The sequence below is a fragment of the Pelecanus crispus genome, chromosome 2 (genome assembly GCF_030463565.1).
Source record: "Pelecanus crispus isolate bPelCri1 chromosome 2, bPelCri1.pri, whole genome shotgun sequence".
Classification (NCBI taxonomy): domain Eukaryota; kingdom Metazoa; phylum Chordata; class Aves; order Pelecaniformes; family Pelecanidae; genus Pelecanus; species Pelecanus crispus.
In genome coordinates this window covers 152,621,626-152,638,662 of record NC_134644.1, presented here as the reverse complement: position 1 = coordinate 152,638,662, position 17,037 = coordinate 152,621,626, and the positions used below count along the sequence as shown (strand labels likewise).

At 42.4% G+C, this 17,037-nt stretch overlaps 1 protein-coding gene across 2 annotated transcripts in view; it reads right to left on the bottom strand.

Moving 5' to 3' along the window:
• The window catches only part of DCAF13 (DDB1 and CUL4 associated factor 13), a 29,092-nt gene extending 12,127 nt beyond the window's left edge, over positions 1 to 16,965 (bottom strand). The window contains exons 1-8 of one of the 2 annotated variants that reach the window (XM_075705352.1): positions 16,891 to 16,965; positions 14,756 to 14,955; positions 13,333 to 13,440; positions 12,019 to 12,108; positions 10,986 to 11,141; positions 10,199 to 10,276; positions 2,932 to 3,014; positions 814 to 978 (exon numbers count right to left, since the gene is read on the bottom strand). In XM_075705352.1, coding sequence (XP_075561467.1) covers positions 814 to 978; positions 2,932 to 3,014; positions 10,199 to 10,276; positions 10,986 to 11,141; positions 12,019 to 12,108; positions 13,333 to 13,440; positions 14,756 to 14,955; positions 16,891 to 16,960 — 950 coding nt within the window. In that variant the 5' untranslated portion in view covers positions 16,961 to 16,965. The other variant, XM_075705353.1, reaches the window with a different exon arrangement.
• Between the last annotated feature and the right edge of the window lie 72 nt (positions 16,966 to 17,037).

Genomic DNA, 17,037 nt, shown 5'->3' with positions numbered 1-17,037 from the left:
GGTAACTAGAAGTAAAATAAAGGATAAAGAAAGAAGAGGAAGAACTGACAACAGAGAATAATGAAGGTAGGTTTATGAAAAACAAACGATACCAGACAGATCTGATAACTTGCTTCAATTTTCATCAAACTGAAAAAAAAATAATAATAATGGAGACACAGTAGATCCAATCTGAACTTCAGCAAAATATTTAATACACTGCGTTATGAAATCTTACATGAAAAACTAATTCAAAGTATTGTGACATGAATCAAAACCTGGTTAACAAAATATGAACAAAACATAATAAGCATACTGAAACAGATCACAGAAGTGTCCCAAACTGATTCTCAGGAATTCATACAATGCTTTTCATGTAATATCTTAAACAATCGTCCGTATAGGATGAAGACAGTCCCTAGAAAACCAAATGCTACAATGTTGTAAGACACTGCAGATTTAAGTGGTGACAGATACAGTACAAAATGACCTAAAAACATAGATAAAAGATAGATACAGAGGGAAATAACATGGGATTCATCTTGGTAAAATATAAATGAGTACACCCAAGAACAATAATCCACTATAATTTTAATCCGAAACTGCCTAAGTACTGCTATGCGTTAAGTAGAAGTTCTACTCTAACACATACTTGAGAATCATCTGTCGACTACACCTGTCAATCTCAAGTTATATACAGAGTAAGATTTCAATATTCACAAGAAGTGAATGCCCCAATGAAGATGTTAATTCATTCATTAAGAATTTTGAGGACTAGGGAGGGAGGTCACTGGAATGAATGACGGCAAGAGAGAAAGGTGTAAAATCACTCACCTGCTGTGACCTTTGTCTACAGGAAAAATGCGGACAGACTTATCAAAGCTGGCAGAGACAAATTCTTTCCCAGTGGGTGAATAATCCACATCAAGAACAGCAGACACATGATCCATATGCACCATCACAGGTGATTCAAGAAAGCGCATATCGAAAGTATATAAGCTTTAAAATAAATACACCAACAGCTTAATATCTTAACAGCTCCTAAGTAAATAGTACGTTTTTGCTGAACAGCTACTTTAATCATACATAAACCACACTTCAGGATAGATCCATATTGCAGGGGGAACTCTTTAAAACTGCTTATAACACATGAAAAGAAAGAATTATGCGTTGTTTAGGGCTTGAAAAAAGTTTATTAACCAGAGGCTTTAGTTATTGGATCAGACCTAGGTTTCTGGCTCTCTGTCAAAGAACAGATAGTCTCCACTATTCCCTCCATCATCTGTTCATGGGTCACTGACAAAACCTATTGCTCCAACCACCACACTGTCCTCCTTTACTCTATCTTCAGATAGAAGTATATAACCTGAACTTGAACACGCATCTCTGAATCATTATGGCAAGCCTATCAACTCTGCAAGTTTCTAGATATTCCCGTACTGGGAACTCCTAGTATCTTAGAGTCTACTGTGAAGTTCCCATTTGGTTGGCACCCTTTCCTACCACCTAATTGTCTTTAGGTCAGACAATGTAGAAGTCCAAGGAAAGCTTGGTCCTTCAATACATGGAGATACTAGTTCAGCAGAGCACACCATCTGTAGAAAAGCATTACATTAAAAATAAACACAGAGCTGCTGGATCACAGCTGGCTTGCCCTTCAGCACTTCAAAGCTCAGGTGAGGTCTACCCGTACCCTCCACGAATCAAGAAGCCCACTGACACATAGCAAGGCATAATAACTGAGCAGATCATTAATTTGCCTAGTGCCAATGAGCAAAGGTGCTTTACAGACAAAGCATTTCATGAAACCTACTTAAGATACACTATTTAGTAGAACTACAATATTTAAAATTTGTAATTTAGCAGGTTTCTCACCCTTCTTGCTGCAGATAAATGCATAACTGAAATTAATTCAATGTCTCTTTATTCAATAGTTTACTGGCAACTATTGCTTTTTCCTTCTAAATTCCCCAAGAAAAAGCATGCTAGCATCATATTCAAAACCACTACTCCATATAATCAGCTAACACATTGATACATGCATTTGCCATTGCACTGATACTCATGGCTTTAGTTTGCAAGTGGACAGTTGCCCCTGACAGTTACAGCTACCATATTTGGTTTACCAAGGGGGGCAGGGGCGGGGAGGAGTGGGGATGTAGAAACAAACAGATTAGGTAGCCTGGTAGCCTTTCCATACCATAACCAAAATAGGTGAAAAGCAGTACATTGGATACAACACCCACTTTTAAGGTCTGAGCCAGATTCCATTTCCTTGGAAAAACAGCTTTAAGATAAGTGATAAAATTCCTATGTTCTAGAAGAAAACAGCGATCTATTGTTAGATCACTGACTTCCTGGAAAAAAGGATATGGAGCACATTTTGCAGTGGCCTAGTTTTGAAGAGACAGCTTTTTTAATATCAGATTAGCTGTTCACATGAATAGTATTGTTCAAAAGTAAAAAAAACTGCTCTGAGACATTGAAAGGATAAGTATTGCAGCCTCTGGAACTGTTTCACGAAAGACTAATTTTTTTTTTTTTTTTTTTTTTTTAAGAAATGTTCTCATCAAAATAGCTGATCAGTACAATATATCAAGCTTCACAAGAGCTAGCAAGAAAATAAACACTTATATTGCCTCAGACTGGACCAACGGTATTTATTTTCCAGGTCCCGTTGCAAGTTACACTTGCATTGGTTCAGCTGCATTATCTTCTATATTACATTGCATTTTTCCCCCCAGGTACTGAAATACAAAGAAAGAGGCAGTCTAGTATCAATTAATTTTTTTTTTTTAAATCAGTGAGCCTATAATTCTCTAGGTTATTACTTAAGTGATTCAAATTTAAAGTAGTTTTTTAAAAATTTCTTTTAGCATGATGATAAATCACCAAGATACAGATTAAAAACATAGCTTGATCAGGATCATCAAAAAACAAGGTCACACTTACTTGTAATCTTCATTTGCTGCAGTAAAAACAAAAGCTTCCATGGGGTTCCAACACAGTGTATTTGTCCTCATGTTCAAGATAACCTGAAAGATATTTACACATTGCTACCTTGTTATAAGCAGTAAAATACTCATTACAGCAGTATACGAAGTTTTGAACTAGAGACAAGCACTTTCTAGATACAGAATTATAGCAGAGGAATAGTGACATGACAGAATGTTTCTTAGCAGTGTTAGAATTGGAACTCAAGAACTTCCTGTCCCTCATCATATGCTCACTGCTTTGCGCTACATGGCAATTAAATTTTCCTCTATAAGTCATCTTAGAAGCAAATTCTTCTAAGCGATCATTTCACATGTAAATCATGTAAACATGTTAGTGGTCAACATATAAACCTGAAACTTCTGAAAAATTTCACTACTTCATAATATTTACAGGAACCTTTAGTTACGTAATCTATAAACACGCCTAATTAAACAGTTATTTCAAGGGATACAGTCATTAATTGACGCTGTGAACCAGCATTTGCAAAGTGATTAAAATATTTTCATGTTCTCCCTGTTATCACTATCCCTTCATTATTTTATCTCCGAAATTGCAGTTCATGAATCCTCCAGGACAGTTGCCGTTTCTTGTTGAAGTGCCAAGTAATGTATATAGAAGTTACTGTGTTGTAATCTACTCACCACTATCACCATATTAGCAGGAAATTAATTTGCTACACATTCATGAGATTTGCTTGCTGCTAGTAAGCAGACGGCTACAAAGAGGCCGGTTTGCCGTGAAGTGGGAGGAAGGCAGCTGATGCCAGCCTATCAAGACCCTTATACTTTGCTAACAGTGGACTAACAGTGGCTTGGCAACTACATCAGCCGAGCCCTGAGGGAGCTGGCTGATGTAGTTGCCAAGCCACTCTCCATGATACTTGAAAAGTCACAGCAGTCAGGTGAAGTCCCTGCTGACTGGAAGAAGGGGAATGTTGTGCCCATTTTCAAAAAAGGAAGAAAGGAGGCCCCTGGGAACTACCGACCTGTCAGCCTCACCTCTGTGCCTGGGAAGATCATGGAACAGATCCTCCTAGAAGATATGCTCAAGCACATGGAAGACAGAGGGGTGCTTCAAGACAGCCAGCACAGATTCAGCAAGGGCCAGTCCTGCCTGACCAACCTAGTGGCTTTCTATGAAGGAGTGACTGCATCAGTGGACAAGGGAAAAGCAATGGATGTCATCTACTTGGATTTCTGTAAAGCCTTCGACACAGTCCCCCATAACATCCTTCTCTGAACTGGGGAGATATGGGTTTGATGGGTGGACTGTTCGGTGGATAAGGAATTGGCTGGATGGTTGCATCCAGAGGGTCGTGGTCAATGGCTCCATGTCTACATGGAGATCGGTGACAAGTGGAGTCCCTCAGGGTCCATACTGGGACCGGTGCTGTTTAACATCTTCATCAATGACACAGGCAGTGGGATGGAGCAGACCCTCAGCAAGTTTGCAGAGGACACCAAGCTGAGCGGTGCGGCTGACATGCCAGGAGGACAAGATGTCATCCAGAGGGACCTGGACAAGCTGGAGAGGTGGGCCTGTGTGAACCTCGTGAGGTTCAACAAGGCCAACTGCAAGGTCCTGCACCTGGGACGGGGCAACCCCCAGTAACAGTACAGGCTGGGGGATGAAGGGATTGAGAGCAGCCCTGCGGAGAAGGACTTGGGGGTACTGATGGGTGAAAAGCTGGACATGAGCCAACAATGTGCACTTGCAGCCCAGAAAGCCAACCGTATCCTGGGCTGCATCAAGAGAAGCGTGGCCAGCAGGTCGAGGGAGGTGATTCTGCCCCTCTGCTCTGCTCTGGTGAGGCCTCACCTGGAGCGCTGCGTCCAGCTCTGGGGCCCTCAGCACAAGAAGGACATGGACCTGCTGGAGCGGGTCCAGAGGAGGGCCACCAAAATGATCCGAGGGCTGGAGCACCTCTCCTGTGAGGCCAGGCTGAGAGAGTTGGGGTTGTTCAGCCTGGAGAAGAGAAGGCTGCGAGGAGACCTTATTGCGGCCTTTCAGTACTTAAAGGGGGCCTACAGGAAGGATGGGGAGAATCTTTTAAATAAGGCCTGTTGTGACAGGACAAGGAATAATGGATTTAAACTAAAGGAGGGTAGATTTAGACTGGATATAAGGAAGAAATTGTTTACAATGAGGGTGGTGAAGCACTGGAACAGGTTGCCCAGAGAGGTGGTGGAGGCCCCATCCCTGGCAGCATTCAAGGTCAGGTTGGACGGGGCTCTGAGCACCCTGATCTGGTTAAAGCTGTCCCTGCTCACTGCAGGGGGGTTGGGCTAGATGGCCTCTAAAGGTCCCTTCCAACCCAAAGCATTCTGTGATTCTATGACTAGACAAGAGGCACTAAGAAGCTGCATGTCGGATGCCCCCACCTCGGGGGACAGCTGTGGCAGTAACAGCTGGGGCCCTGTGGGAGAAGGGGGGGGCAGTGAGGGGGCTATCTGACACCCCGTAGGACACAACAGCTTTGGCTTCTGCTGAGTCTTGGAGGAGCTTTCAACCGCTGTATTTAAAAATAAATCACATACAGTACACCTGACACAAAGTAGATGTATAATTACAGAGCAACTTACTAGCAAACTGAACAACTCTAAACAGGATTTTCCACAATGCTCCAGGCCAGCCATAATCCTACTTGAAAATCCTGAAATTTGGGTGTTTAACGCTATGGTACTCCAAACTCATTTTTGTTCTCAGCTTACTATACCAAACACCGTAAATTTACATACATATAAAAAAACACAGTTGTACAATTATAACTTTTACAATCATGCACACAATCTCAAAGCAAGTTAATAGTGATGACCTCTACTGACCCGCCTGCAAAAAACGATTGTGATTTTATAAGTATGTGCATATCCTCATGATTCTCATTCTCCATAAGTCCTCATTTCCTAGGTGACATTATCCTGTTCAATATGAAGTCTGCACTGCAAAATACTGATCATTTTCAGGAACTACATGCATCCAGAACTGAATGTAATCATCAGATGTCTAAAGCGATCTCTACTTTAAAGTGAATTTACCAAAAGGACAGGCCACTGAAAGGCCCTGTGTTTACAGTAATGTGACAACTAGAATTTGTTCAGATTTCAGTATTGTTCTTCTAATTATAAACTTTGCACATATCTGGGAAGCTAATAATCAAGGAGGGTTCTCTATTCTTCCTTGTCCAAGTTTTTCAGCCACTGCACAATGAGTACACGATTAATGTTGACACATTATATGTATAATAAATATTTTAAATCATGCCACAAAATAATATTGCTGAAAAATCCAGCTCTTTTTCAAAAGGGGTCAGGTTTGGTCAAAGTCTATGCTCCACATCTTGCTTCACTATTTTTTCACCCAAATTTAGAAGCATTCAGTTTATTTCAGCCGTGGCATTTGGAATTAAAATAGTGCTTAAGAAAAGGATTCTCTGTACAGTTAGAATCATAGAATCGTCTAGGTTGGAAAAGGCCTTTAAGATCATCCAGTCCAACCATTAACCTACACTACCAAGCCCACCTAAACCATTCAAGGGTAGACTAGACTAAACCACATCCCGAAGTGCCACATCTACCCGTTTTTTGAACACTTCCAGGGATGGGGACTCCACCACCTCTCTGGGCAGCCTGTTCCAATGCTTGACTACCCTTTCCGTAAAGAAATTTTTCCTAATATCCAATGTGAACCTCCCCTGGCGCAGCTTAAGCCCATTTCCTCTTGTCCTATCACTAGCTACTTGGGAGAAGAGCCCAACACCCACCTCACTACAACCTCCTTTCAGGTAGTTGTAGAGAGTGATAAGGTCTCCCCTCAGCCTCCTCTTCTCCAGACTAAACAACCCCAGTTCCCTCAGCCGCTCCTCATAAGACTTGTTCTCCAGACCCTTCACCAGCCTTGTTGCCCGTCTCTGAACATGCTCCAGCACCTCAATGTCTTTCTTGTATTGAGGGGCCCAAAACTGGACACAGTATTCCAGGTGCGGCCTCACCAGCGCCGAGTACAGGGGGACAATCACCTCCCTGCTCCTGCTGGCCACACTATTCCTGATACTCCCACCCAATTTGGTGTCGTCTGCAAACTTACTGAGGGTGCACTCAATCCCCTCATCCAGATCATTGATAAAGATCTTGAACAAGACTGGCCCCAAAACAGAGCCCTGGGGAACACCGCTCGTGACCAGCTGCCAACTGGACTTAACACCATTCACCACAACTCTCTGGGCTCGGCCACCCAACCAGTTCTTTACCCAGCGAAGAGTATGCCTGTCCAAGCCGTGAGCTGCCAGCTTCCCGAGGAGGATATTATGCGAGACGGTGTCAAAAGGTTTGCTAAAGTCCAGGTAGATGACATCCACAGCCTTTCCATCATCTACCAGGCGGGTCACCAGGTCATAGAAGGAGATCAGGTTGGTCAAGCAGGACCTGCCTTTCATGAACCCATGCTGGCTGGGTCTGATCCCCTGGTTGACCTGTACTTGCCTGTGGAGTTCGCTCAAGATGAACCTCTCCATAATCTTCCCCGGCACCGAGGTCAGGCTGACAGGCCTGTAGTTCCCCGGGTCCTCCTTCCGGCCCTTCTTGTAGATGGGCGTCACATTGGCAAGCCTCCAGTCATCAGGGACCTCCCCTGTTAAGCAGGACTGCTGATAGATGATGGAGAGTGGCTTGGCGAGCTCCTCTGCCAGCTCCCTCGGTACTCTTGGGTGGATCCCATCCGGCCCCATAGACTTGTGAGCATCCAGGTGGCGTAGCAGGTCATTAACTGCTTCCTCCTGGACTATGTGGGCTCCATTCTGGTCCCCATCTCTATCCTCTAGCTCAGGGGCCTGAGTACCCTGGGGATGACCGGTCTGGCTGTTGAACACAGAGGCAAAGAAGGCATTAAGTACTTCAGCCTTTTCCTTGTCCTCGGTGACAATGTTCCCCCCCACATCCAGCAAAGAATGGAGATCCTCCTTGGCTCTCCTTTTATTGCTGATGTACTTATAAAAGCATTTTTTATTGTCTTTTACAGCACTGGCCAGATTGAGTTCTAGCTGGGCTTTTGCTTTTCTAATTTCCTCCCTGCAGGACCTAACAAGATCCCTTGTCCAAGTTCTAGCATTATATTCAGTAACAACTATGTAAAGCAACCCAGGCTGGAAGTGATCTAAGCTGCTGTAAGTACATTAATAATGTCATTTCAGAACTATCTAAACCTGTACCAGAGCCATCTTCTGACACTATTTTTCAATCAATTGCAGATATACTTAGTCATTTAATAAGAAAAGGTCCTTATTAAGACAAGTCAAAGTTGTGAAGTCCCTGAAGACTTGGCTATCTTGGTTTAGTTATTTTAACTGTGAGCACTTGCTTACAAAGAGTGTCAGCTCAGAGATTTTGAGATTACTTTAACACAAAAACAGATCACCCAAATCATTTATCTATCCTCCTTTACTACCTACAAGGTATTTGGTCGAGGTGAACAGCCAAGAACGTTACAAGCAATGGACAACACAGTTCCTGTCAGCTGTTTAAATGCTAAAGTCTGTCTTTAAAACACCCTAAGCTTTCCTGTGATACCACACGTTGCACAAGAATGACTTTTAGTTTTAATGTGTACCGACTTCTATCAAAACATCTTTCTCTTGCCATGCAACAGGAATGCTTTCCTTCATCTTCTCCCAGTTTTTTTAGACTAGTTCTTATTTTGCACTTAGGCAGCATCTCACTATCTGATCCATCTCTCTTTGAAACTCACAGACAGGACAAACGGGCAAGAGAGCTACTGCTTCATGATGAGGAAAGTTGTAGTCCTACTTCTGTTAAGGAAGGGACTCCCACTGAGTGCCAGACTCAGGGCAGTGTGGGAGCTGGTTTGCGGATCAAACATCAGCAACACGGCAGTGCTAGAAGCCAGTGCTTACACAGGTAAGGTAGCTCTAATGAGCAGCACCCTTCCCTTGGGAGTTACAGAGCTCTTCGCTCTCAGCGTAGAAATGGACATGCAACCTGCCTCTCCAGAGGAGAATCATCCCTGTCCCAGCAGAAAACCCGGTACTGTATCCACAGATGCAAGGAAGTATTCATCAGTGTCTTACTCCTATAGCAGGAAACGCACCTAAGCATGCTGCTTACTACGTGAGATACACATATATACTATGTGCACACGTGTGTATATATGCACATGTACGTATACTTTTATATATTTAGCACATACACATACGTAAAATTCTGTTAGATGCCAGCTTAGTTCACAAAGGCTCCGACTACATCCTTTTAACTTGTAACTGCAGATCTACAACACTGGCTGTATTCATTTTGACATTCAAGTCTCCAACTGGCATCACTGACAATTTTTCGTAAGTACTGTCTCAGTGGCCCAAATAAAACTTCATTCAAAATTGTTGGGGCACAGGGAAAGAAATACTGTTATGCCAAAAACATTCCTATTTTATAAGTACCATTATAGCGTTCCAGTGTATATCAGACCAGTGTCATTGCAGACAGTACATAACATACCAGAAAGATACTAAGTGTATATTCACAAGCCAGAATATTGTATTTCAAGAAGAAAATTTTTAAGATAGTTCTGGGCTGAAAACTACTGAACTTGATTGAGGTTAATATGTGTGTATGAATTACTGGCTTCTTGTTTTAAATAAACACATATATTCTCTTAAAGATGAATAGGAATCTTCATGCCATTTGTAACTTCCATGTATAAATACAATTTTGATTCCACTGCAAAGGATTTCTGAATGTTTATACCAGGTACATACGGGAAGGTTTATCTCCATGCAAAAGAAAAACACCTTTTCAAATGCAGAGCAAGGCTCTCCAATGGTGGATAGGAAATGCCTTAGAAGTTACCTTGCTTCCTTCTGGCAAGGAGGAGGAAAAAAAAAAAAAAAAAAAAGAATCACACATACACAGACAGAATGCAATATAGGAACATAAAATTCTTCAAGTGCCTGACCTGACAGCAATTTCACAATATCAAGAACTTCAGAGTGAGCACGACAGCCCATCTGAATGCAGACTAGGGTCCTTCTAACTCTGCATGATTTAAATCCCAATATTAATTCAAACTCAGTTAAAAGACTCAAAATCAGACAATGAAAACTCAGTGAACTCACAGTTCAGAGCTTCCCTTTCTCTATCGTCATCAACAGTTACAGACTATTTACATATTCAGTATGATTATTAGTGACATAAGCTTCTGTTAAAAAGAAAAAGATTACCTTCTTTAATGGAGTTGATTTTCTCATATCATATAGCACAATATTTCTGTCAGAAGCACAGCTTCCCAAAAGGTATGTCTAAAAAAAGAAAAGAAAAAAAGAAAATCAGTGTGTATGGTCTTCTAAACGCTTCTGGAGTATGGTTAACAGCTTACATTACATACCTAAGCTATTTCACAAAACTGGTAGTCAAATAGCTCCTTTTTCAGTCAAGGAAACACATTCATCATTCTTTCTGTGCAGCTAATTATTCAGCACAAACATTTTAAATAGCTTCCTCTATAAGATTCAGAATCCACCCAGTCCTCTCTACTTCAAAAGTAACAAGCAGTTCCTCATAAACACTTCATCTACGAAGACAGCCCAGCCAAGAGGTATATAGGAACTGCCATAGAAGAGCAAATACAATTGTTTTGTTATGGAGAGAGGTAGAAGTCCTGGTCACAGGGAGCACAGCACTGGAACAGAGAAGAGCTCCACAGCCACGTAACCACTACATTATATGATTGAGGCACAGGATATGTATTGCTGTGGGCAGAACAAAGACCACCCTACTTTTCTTTCTCCTCTCCCCCACTAACAGAGACAAAAGATAAAAAGATGAAAATATATGGTACCACATTCTAAAGCAATATAACCATAAAAATATATGTATACACCCCCCAAATATTACCACACATATCAAAATCTAAATTTGGAAAAAGCTGTTAAAGATGGTGTTAATAGAGTTTAGATCTTACACCGATCAAGAAAAATATTGATTTCCAACATATAACAGAAACATTACCTCAATGGGATTAAATTTTACACTGCTTATGCTATCAAAACCCCATGTCAGAGAACACATGGGACTTGTCCTTTGCTCATCCCAAATGTCCACTTGGTGGCCACAGGTGGCAAAAACAGCTTCCTTCCAGTGGTGATCAATTCCTGTATACACTGTCTTTAAAAGAAAAAACAAAAACAAAAAGCAAAGCAATTTACAAAACCAATTGTATACATAAATATGCAACTGTGTTCTTTTACAAAAAAGATCAACAAATCATTGCTTATCCAGTCTGACATGGTTTTATTCGTTACTGAAAACCAAGTCACCACTGCTACCAGAAACTTATCAGATGTACCCTTACACAACAGACTAGCTTTCTGTGTACTCAATGTGTACGCATGCATTTCTTGTTAATTTACAATGGAGTCAGCATTAGAAGCCCATTTACAAAGTCCTGGCTGACTTTTGAGGAAATGGAAATTTTAATGGTACAACTACAAATTTTCAATGGGGACCTAAACAGATTCCACAGACATTACAATAATTAAAGAGTTTCAAACTACCTATTTACAAAAAGCATTTAATGTTGTTCTTAAAATAAGCTTATCACAAATTGAAAGTGCTGAAGTATATATTTGTAGTCTGCTTTTGTCAGAAAGAAAGATGTAAAGTTAAAATTTTGTATTGAATGGCTGTGAGGTATTGGCATGAAAATAAAGTTATTTAATGCAGACTAAGCACTGACAACACACACCTGAAGAGAAAGAGACTACAGAAAGATCTGACCAGTTCACAGGAAAGGGATGGTTAGTAGAGACAGATCTAAGCAGTCTCTGATGGCATTTGAGATATTCCTTTCTGGTTACATGTAAAATAAATGTAATAAAAACTTGAAGCTACTTTAAAAGTGCTATTATAAAATTTGATGCCATCAACTTACAACCCATTATGATAACAGGTGATGCCAAACTCTTTCTCTCTCCTTCAAAAGCTAGATAAGAATCAGTTCAAAGTTAATTCAAAAGAAGAGATGTGGGAAAATCAAAACTACCTTTCCAAGAATTGTATGGATAGGTTCTTCTTCTTCTCCATATTCCGGGCTCTCCATTTTCCACTGCTTCACAGTTTTGTCATCGCCAACCTGGAAATATTGGAGAAAGCATGTACAGATTTACATAAATATATTGTTTATTTTACTAGATGTGCTTTGCAGTTAACCACAGGCAGTCTTTCAAAAGAGAATGACCTATGACATACACAGAAGTGCTCTCTCCTACCTATTCACTGCTCCCTCTTACACCTCCAAGCTGAAGATTAGCAGTCCTTGTCATAATACTTCGCTAGAAACTGAGAAGGTACACGTGTATCTTCTGGCTAGAATGGAGTTAACATTCTTCATAGCAGCCCATATGGCATCGTGTTTTGGATTTGTGGCTAAAGCCTCTCCACTGGGAGGGGACACAGGTGCGACAGATGACCCAAACTGGCCAAAGGAGTATTCCATACCATATAACGTCATGCGCAAAAACTGGGGTAGTGGAAGAAGAAAGGGGAAGCAGGGCTGGCTTCCAAAGTGGCTGCTGCTCAGAGACTGTCTGGGGATCTGTCTGCTTGTGAAAGGAGGTAACTGATTTCCTGTTTGTCACTGTTTCCCCACCACCTTTCCTGTCCACCTATTCAACTGCCTTTACCTTGATGCATGAATCTTCTCCAGTTTTCAAAAGAGATACTTTCAGGGTCAAATAGGAAAAAGGTGAGCTATGTACTTCAGAAAAGATAAATATATAGTAACGAAAATAGCTCTTCTACACCCAGCTCAAAAGAAGCAAAACCTCAGGACACTCCAGTCTTCAAAACCAATTATTTTTGTTATATCATCTTAGAATTGTTTTAATGCAAACAGGAAGACATACTATTTCCAGACAGTTTGCATGCAACTGAATCAGTTGTGGTCAATATAAGTTAATAAAGCTTAATTAACATGGAACCATCTTGACTTAATCAGCTTATCTTTAATCATAGTATATGCAAATGATTACTTTTTTAAGTGTTTGTACATCTTTCAATGAACATAATCTATCTACTACTTTAAAATTTGAGTAAACTAGTTTTCATTAATTACATGACCATCTGTTGGCAATTTTCTGGTATTCATCCCTTCCATAGGCTTGAATAACATCCGTATCACAGCATCAAAAAAAATTTAATCAGAAATAGAATTGTCAGGTTCGCTGACAAATTTAACAAACATATTCATACAATATTTAAATATTGTATGGCAGAGAGCAAGTTGCTCACTGGAAAACAGATGGTGAACAGGCACTCTGTACTGCTAGGCTGTACTAAGGAGACACATTATACTTACAGTAAAGAATGATGTACCACAGAAGCGAGCACACATGCCTCGAACAAAGCCTTCATGGGCTTGTATAGTACGAATACACTGTCGTTTGGTCAAGTTCCAAATTTTAACCTGTTAAAAACAGAAAAGTATTCTGTTGATATTTAAGTTTTCTACAGTCCACAACTGCACTTCATAATTCAAGTACAAGAGATCACACATGTTGGAATGAAATGGCATAGCTGGCTTGAACACTGGCCGGATTCTATAGCATTAAAACTACTTAGGTATTCCCGTCTTGAAAAAAAAATTTTAAAGTGAGGCTCTTTCCTTCTTACCCCTTCCCCCCAACCCAAGCTGTGTATTTACTGTATTTTTGCATTCCCCTGTTTTTGAACTAGAACTCTTGCTAAAGACAGTAGCAGTAATAATTTTAGCAAAAAATACCCCTCTAAAGAGAAAAGCACAAGGAAATAGCCTTTGGAACCAACAGAATGTTTTCAGTCCAGTTGCTGTACTACATTATATATAGATGTCCACCTCTCTGAGAGGTTTCAAAACATTTGGGCCCATTTAAAAAACAAAGAAATGGAGATCAGTTTTTATATTTGTATGTATTTACAGTACCTAGTACTTTACTCACTCTTATCAGTGGATAAGAAATCTGGCCAACGTTTCGCATAAATTTACTCCCCTCCACTCTGAAAAGATTAATCTCCCTTACACTACTGCATGACATATGCACCTTTTATAAAAAGCAGAAAGCAACCAGCTACCCAGAAGACACTTTTAAAATATACAAGTAGTATGAAATGAACAAGGTAAGGGTGAGAGAGGACAGAGAAGACAGGAAAGACAGGCAATTTTTGTCTGCAATGGACTCCAGTTAAAGTGCCCTTGCTTGTAGTTTGTAATATTTATGTAAAATAATCAAACAAATACAGGGTTAGCATTTTTTAGGCAATATGATAAATTATTATTCCAAAAAGTTTTTGGTTGTGTGCCCCTTCCCCCTAGCTCATCTGACTTTGTGTAAACTTCTTAATCTGCAGCAGCTTAACTTCTTCAAGGGGAGGAGGGGGTCATGTGGGCAGCAGAAAGCAATCACTATGGACTGTAAATACTAACATTCGCTGCTCCATCCTGAGGAACTGAATGTCACACCCTCCGCTCATAGCGGGAACAGCTGAAAGCTGCTGGCTTTGCGTGCTGGGAGATTACAACCTGCAGTTTGAGAAACACTGCCCCAAACTGGGTAAGTTGCACCTTCTGAGAGAAGACAGGGTATCACACTGAACAAAGACACAAAAGAAAGGTAAGCAGGGGGCATTAAAAAAAAAAAAAAAAACAAAACCAAAACCAAAACACTCCCACACACAGAAGAGAAAGAACAAGAAAAGAAGGAAGAAAGGTACCTTGTTTGTTGTGGTTTGTAACTGCAGCTTACCTCTCCATCACAAGCTCCAGACAGCACTGTAGACAAACTCTTTGGATGTTTGGCCATGCAATTAACTCCATCTCTGTGGCCATCAAGTGAGCTAAGAAAGGGTTTTGCAAACACACGTTCTAGCTTTGTTGCATTCAGGGCTCTTGTGTACTCCCGTGGAACCTCAAATGGATGCAATGCAGGGTCATAGTTTCTTGGAACTGCAATAAGAGTAACACACACGTTAGAAACCCATGGTATGTAGTGTAGTTCAAGGTAAGCTGAATTCAGCAGCTCTTCTCTTTGGTTTTCCTGCCATGGGAGGAATTCCTGCAACACTAAGATTTTTGCCATTCCTACTGTTTTGAAATTGGTCCATGGGATCATTAGTATGCTCACTTAACAAGCTCAAAGTTCATAAAGTCTGAAATAACTCTGAAATTATTTGATATCCTTTTCAAGGGAAGATCTGAATGTACACAAAAAACTGGAAGTTGCAGATATTTTGCAACTATTATTTAAAAAAAGAAAAAACCCACACCCTCCTACCACTAAACTCTAACATACACAAAAAGGACACTGCTACATGGACATGCACAAAGAGAGGCAATGTTCTTCATGTTTAGTCAGCTGCAAGCCAGCCCTAGGCTCAGAAATGAGGCTCATTAGTTTCACTAGCTTGCTCCTCTGCTAACGCAATCCGGTTTCCCAGACAGGAGTGTTTACATCCAACAAGCTTCAAGCAAGGGTCTCTCTGCACCTCCCTGCAGGTAAGGTATATACCTTACAATAAATTGAGAAAGACAGTGGATATTGACATTGTGCTGCTGTTTTTTCTCTCTTTCATTCTGTTTCATGCAAAAAGGTTGAAAAGTCAGTAGAGCAACTGACAACAGATAACTCATTAAGAAATTGATACTTAGTTCAGTCTGCTGGTTTCCGAAGACTATTTGATGCATATCAAAACCCCTAAAATCTCTGATGAAATGGAGTTGGGTATCACTGTAATATAGCAGAGAATTTGATTTAACAGTTTACACACAAATCCCACTTAGAAAATTAAGATGTATTCAGCCACTGTCTCAGTGGGCAAGTTCAATAATATTTTTCCATGTTATAAGTATATAACCACAATTAAATAACTAGAAAGTGTTAGTCATGACGCTACTTTGCAGAACATAGCCACCTACCTCTAATTCAATCAAATAATGAAGCGCATGCAATTTAAAATAATACAGGTCTATCGTCCTAGTTGCATTTAGTGCACCCAAGATGCCCAGAGTTTTATTCCTGTTCTTTCTGGCAAAGGGTGGCCATTTTATAAACCTTATTGCTAACTCTAGGTAGAACCTGTACCTCACTGCTGTCGTGTTACAGAGGCGAGACTGCCCGACTGTGCAAGATCAGTTCTGCGGAGGATGAGCAGAACAGAGCACGGGAAGCCATCATCTCATCTACTAGGCTACAGGTGCGCCATCTGAAAACGCGTCACACCTACTCCATTTTTGCCAGTTTTAGTTAGGGATACGCAAGAAGCAGGATGAGATGTACCGGGAGAGAAAGAGTAGTAAGCGCAAAAGATTGCTAAGAGTAACCTAGTAATACTAAGGGTAATCTCGGAGTACCAGGACGGTGACTAACCCCCGCCGACCCCCCCCGGCCCCCAACTCCGCACTCCAGCCCCGCTCCGGCACTCCGAGAGCCCGGCCTGCGGCAGCCGCCCGGCCCGGTGGCGGGGCAGCAGCGTTTCCCCCCCGCAGACGGCCGCCACACGCACAGCACCGCCCGGTACCGGCGGGCAGGACAGGGCAGGAGTCCCCGCGGAGAAGGCCCGGGCCCCCCCCCAAACCCGGCGCCTCATGGCGGGTGGCGGCCCCGCAGCGCAAGGAGCGGAGCGGGGCGGGGCGGGCCGCCCGGGCGCACGCGCACCGCGACCGCCGCCTCCGCCGAGCGGCCGAGCCCGGCGGCGTGAGGGAAGACGACGGCCCGCCAGCGGCTACGCGGCCGCCGGGCACCCGCCCCCCGCCCCCGGGGGCAGCTCGGCAGCGCGGCAGGCCCGGCGGGCGGGCGCCCACCCTCCGCTGCCGCCCTCGGCCCTCCCGGGAGGGTGACGGCAGGCGGGCCGGGCCCCTCTCCGCCGCGGGCGCCCCGCTCACCGCGCTGCAGGTCCAGCTTCGTCTCCCGGACGTAGTCGTCGGGGTTGCGGCTCAGCACCTTGACGCGCATGGCGGCCCCGCACGCGCCGCCGCTTCCGCCCCGCCGGCCGGGGCGTCGGCGCACGTGACCGGATGCGGCGGCCGGGC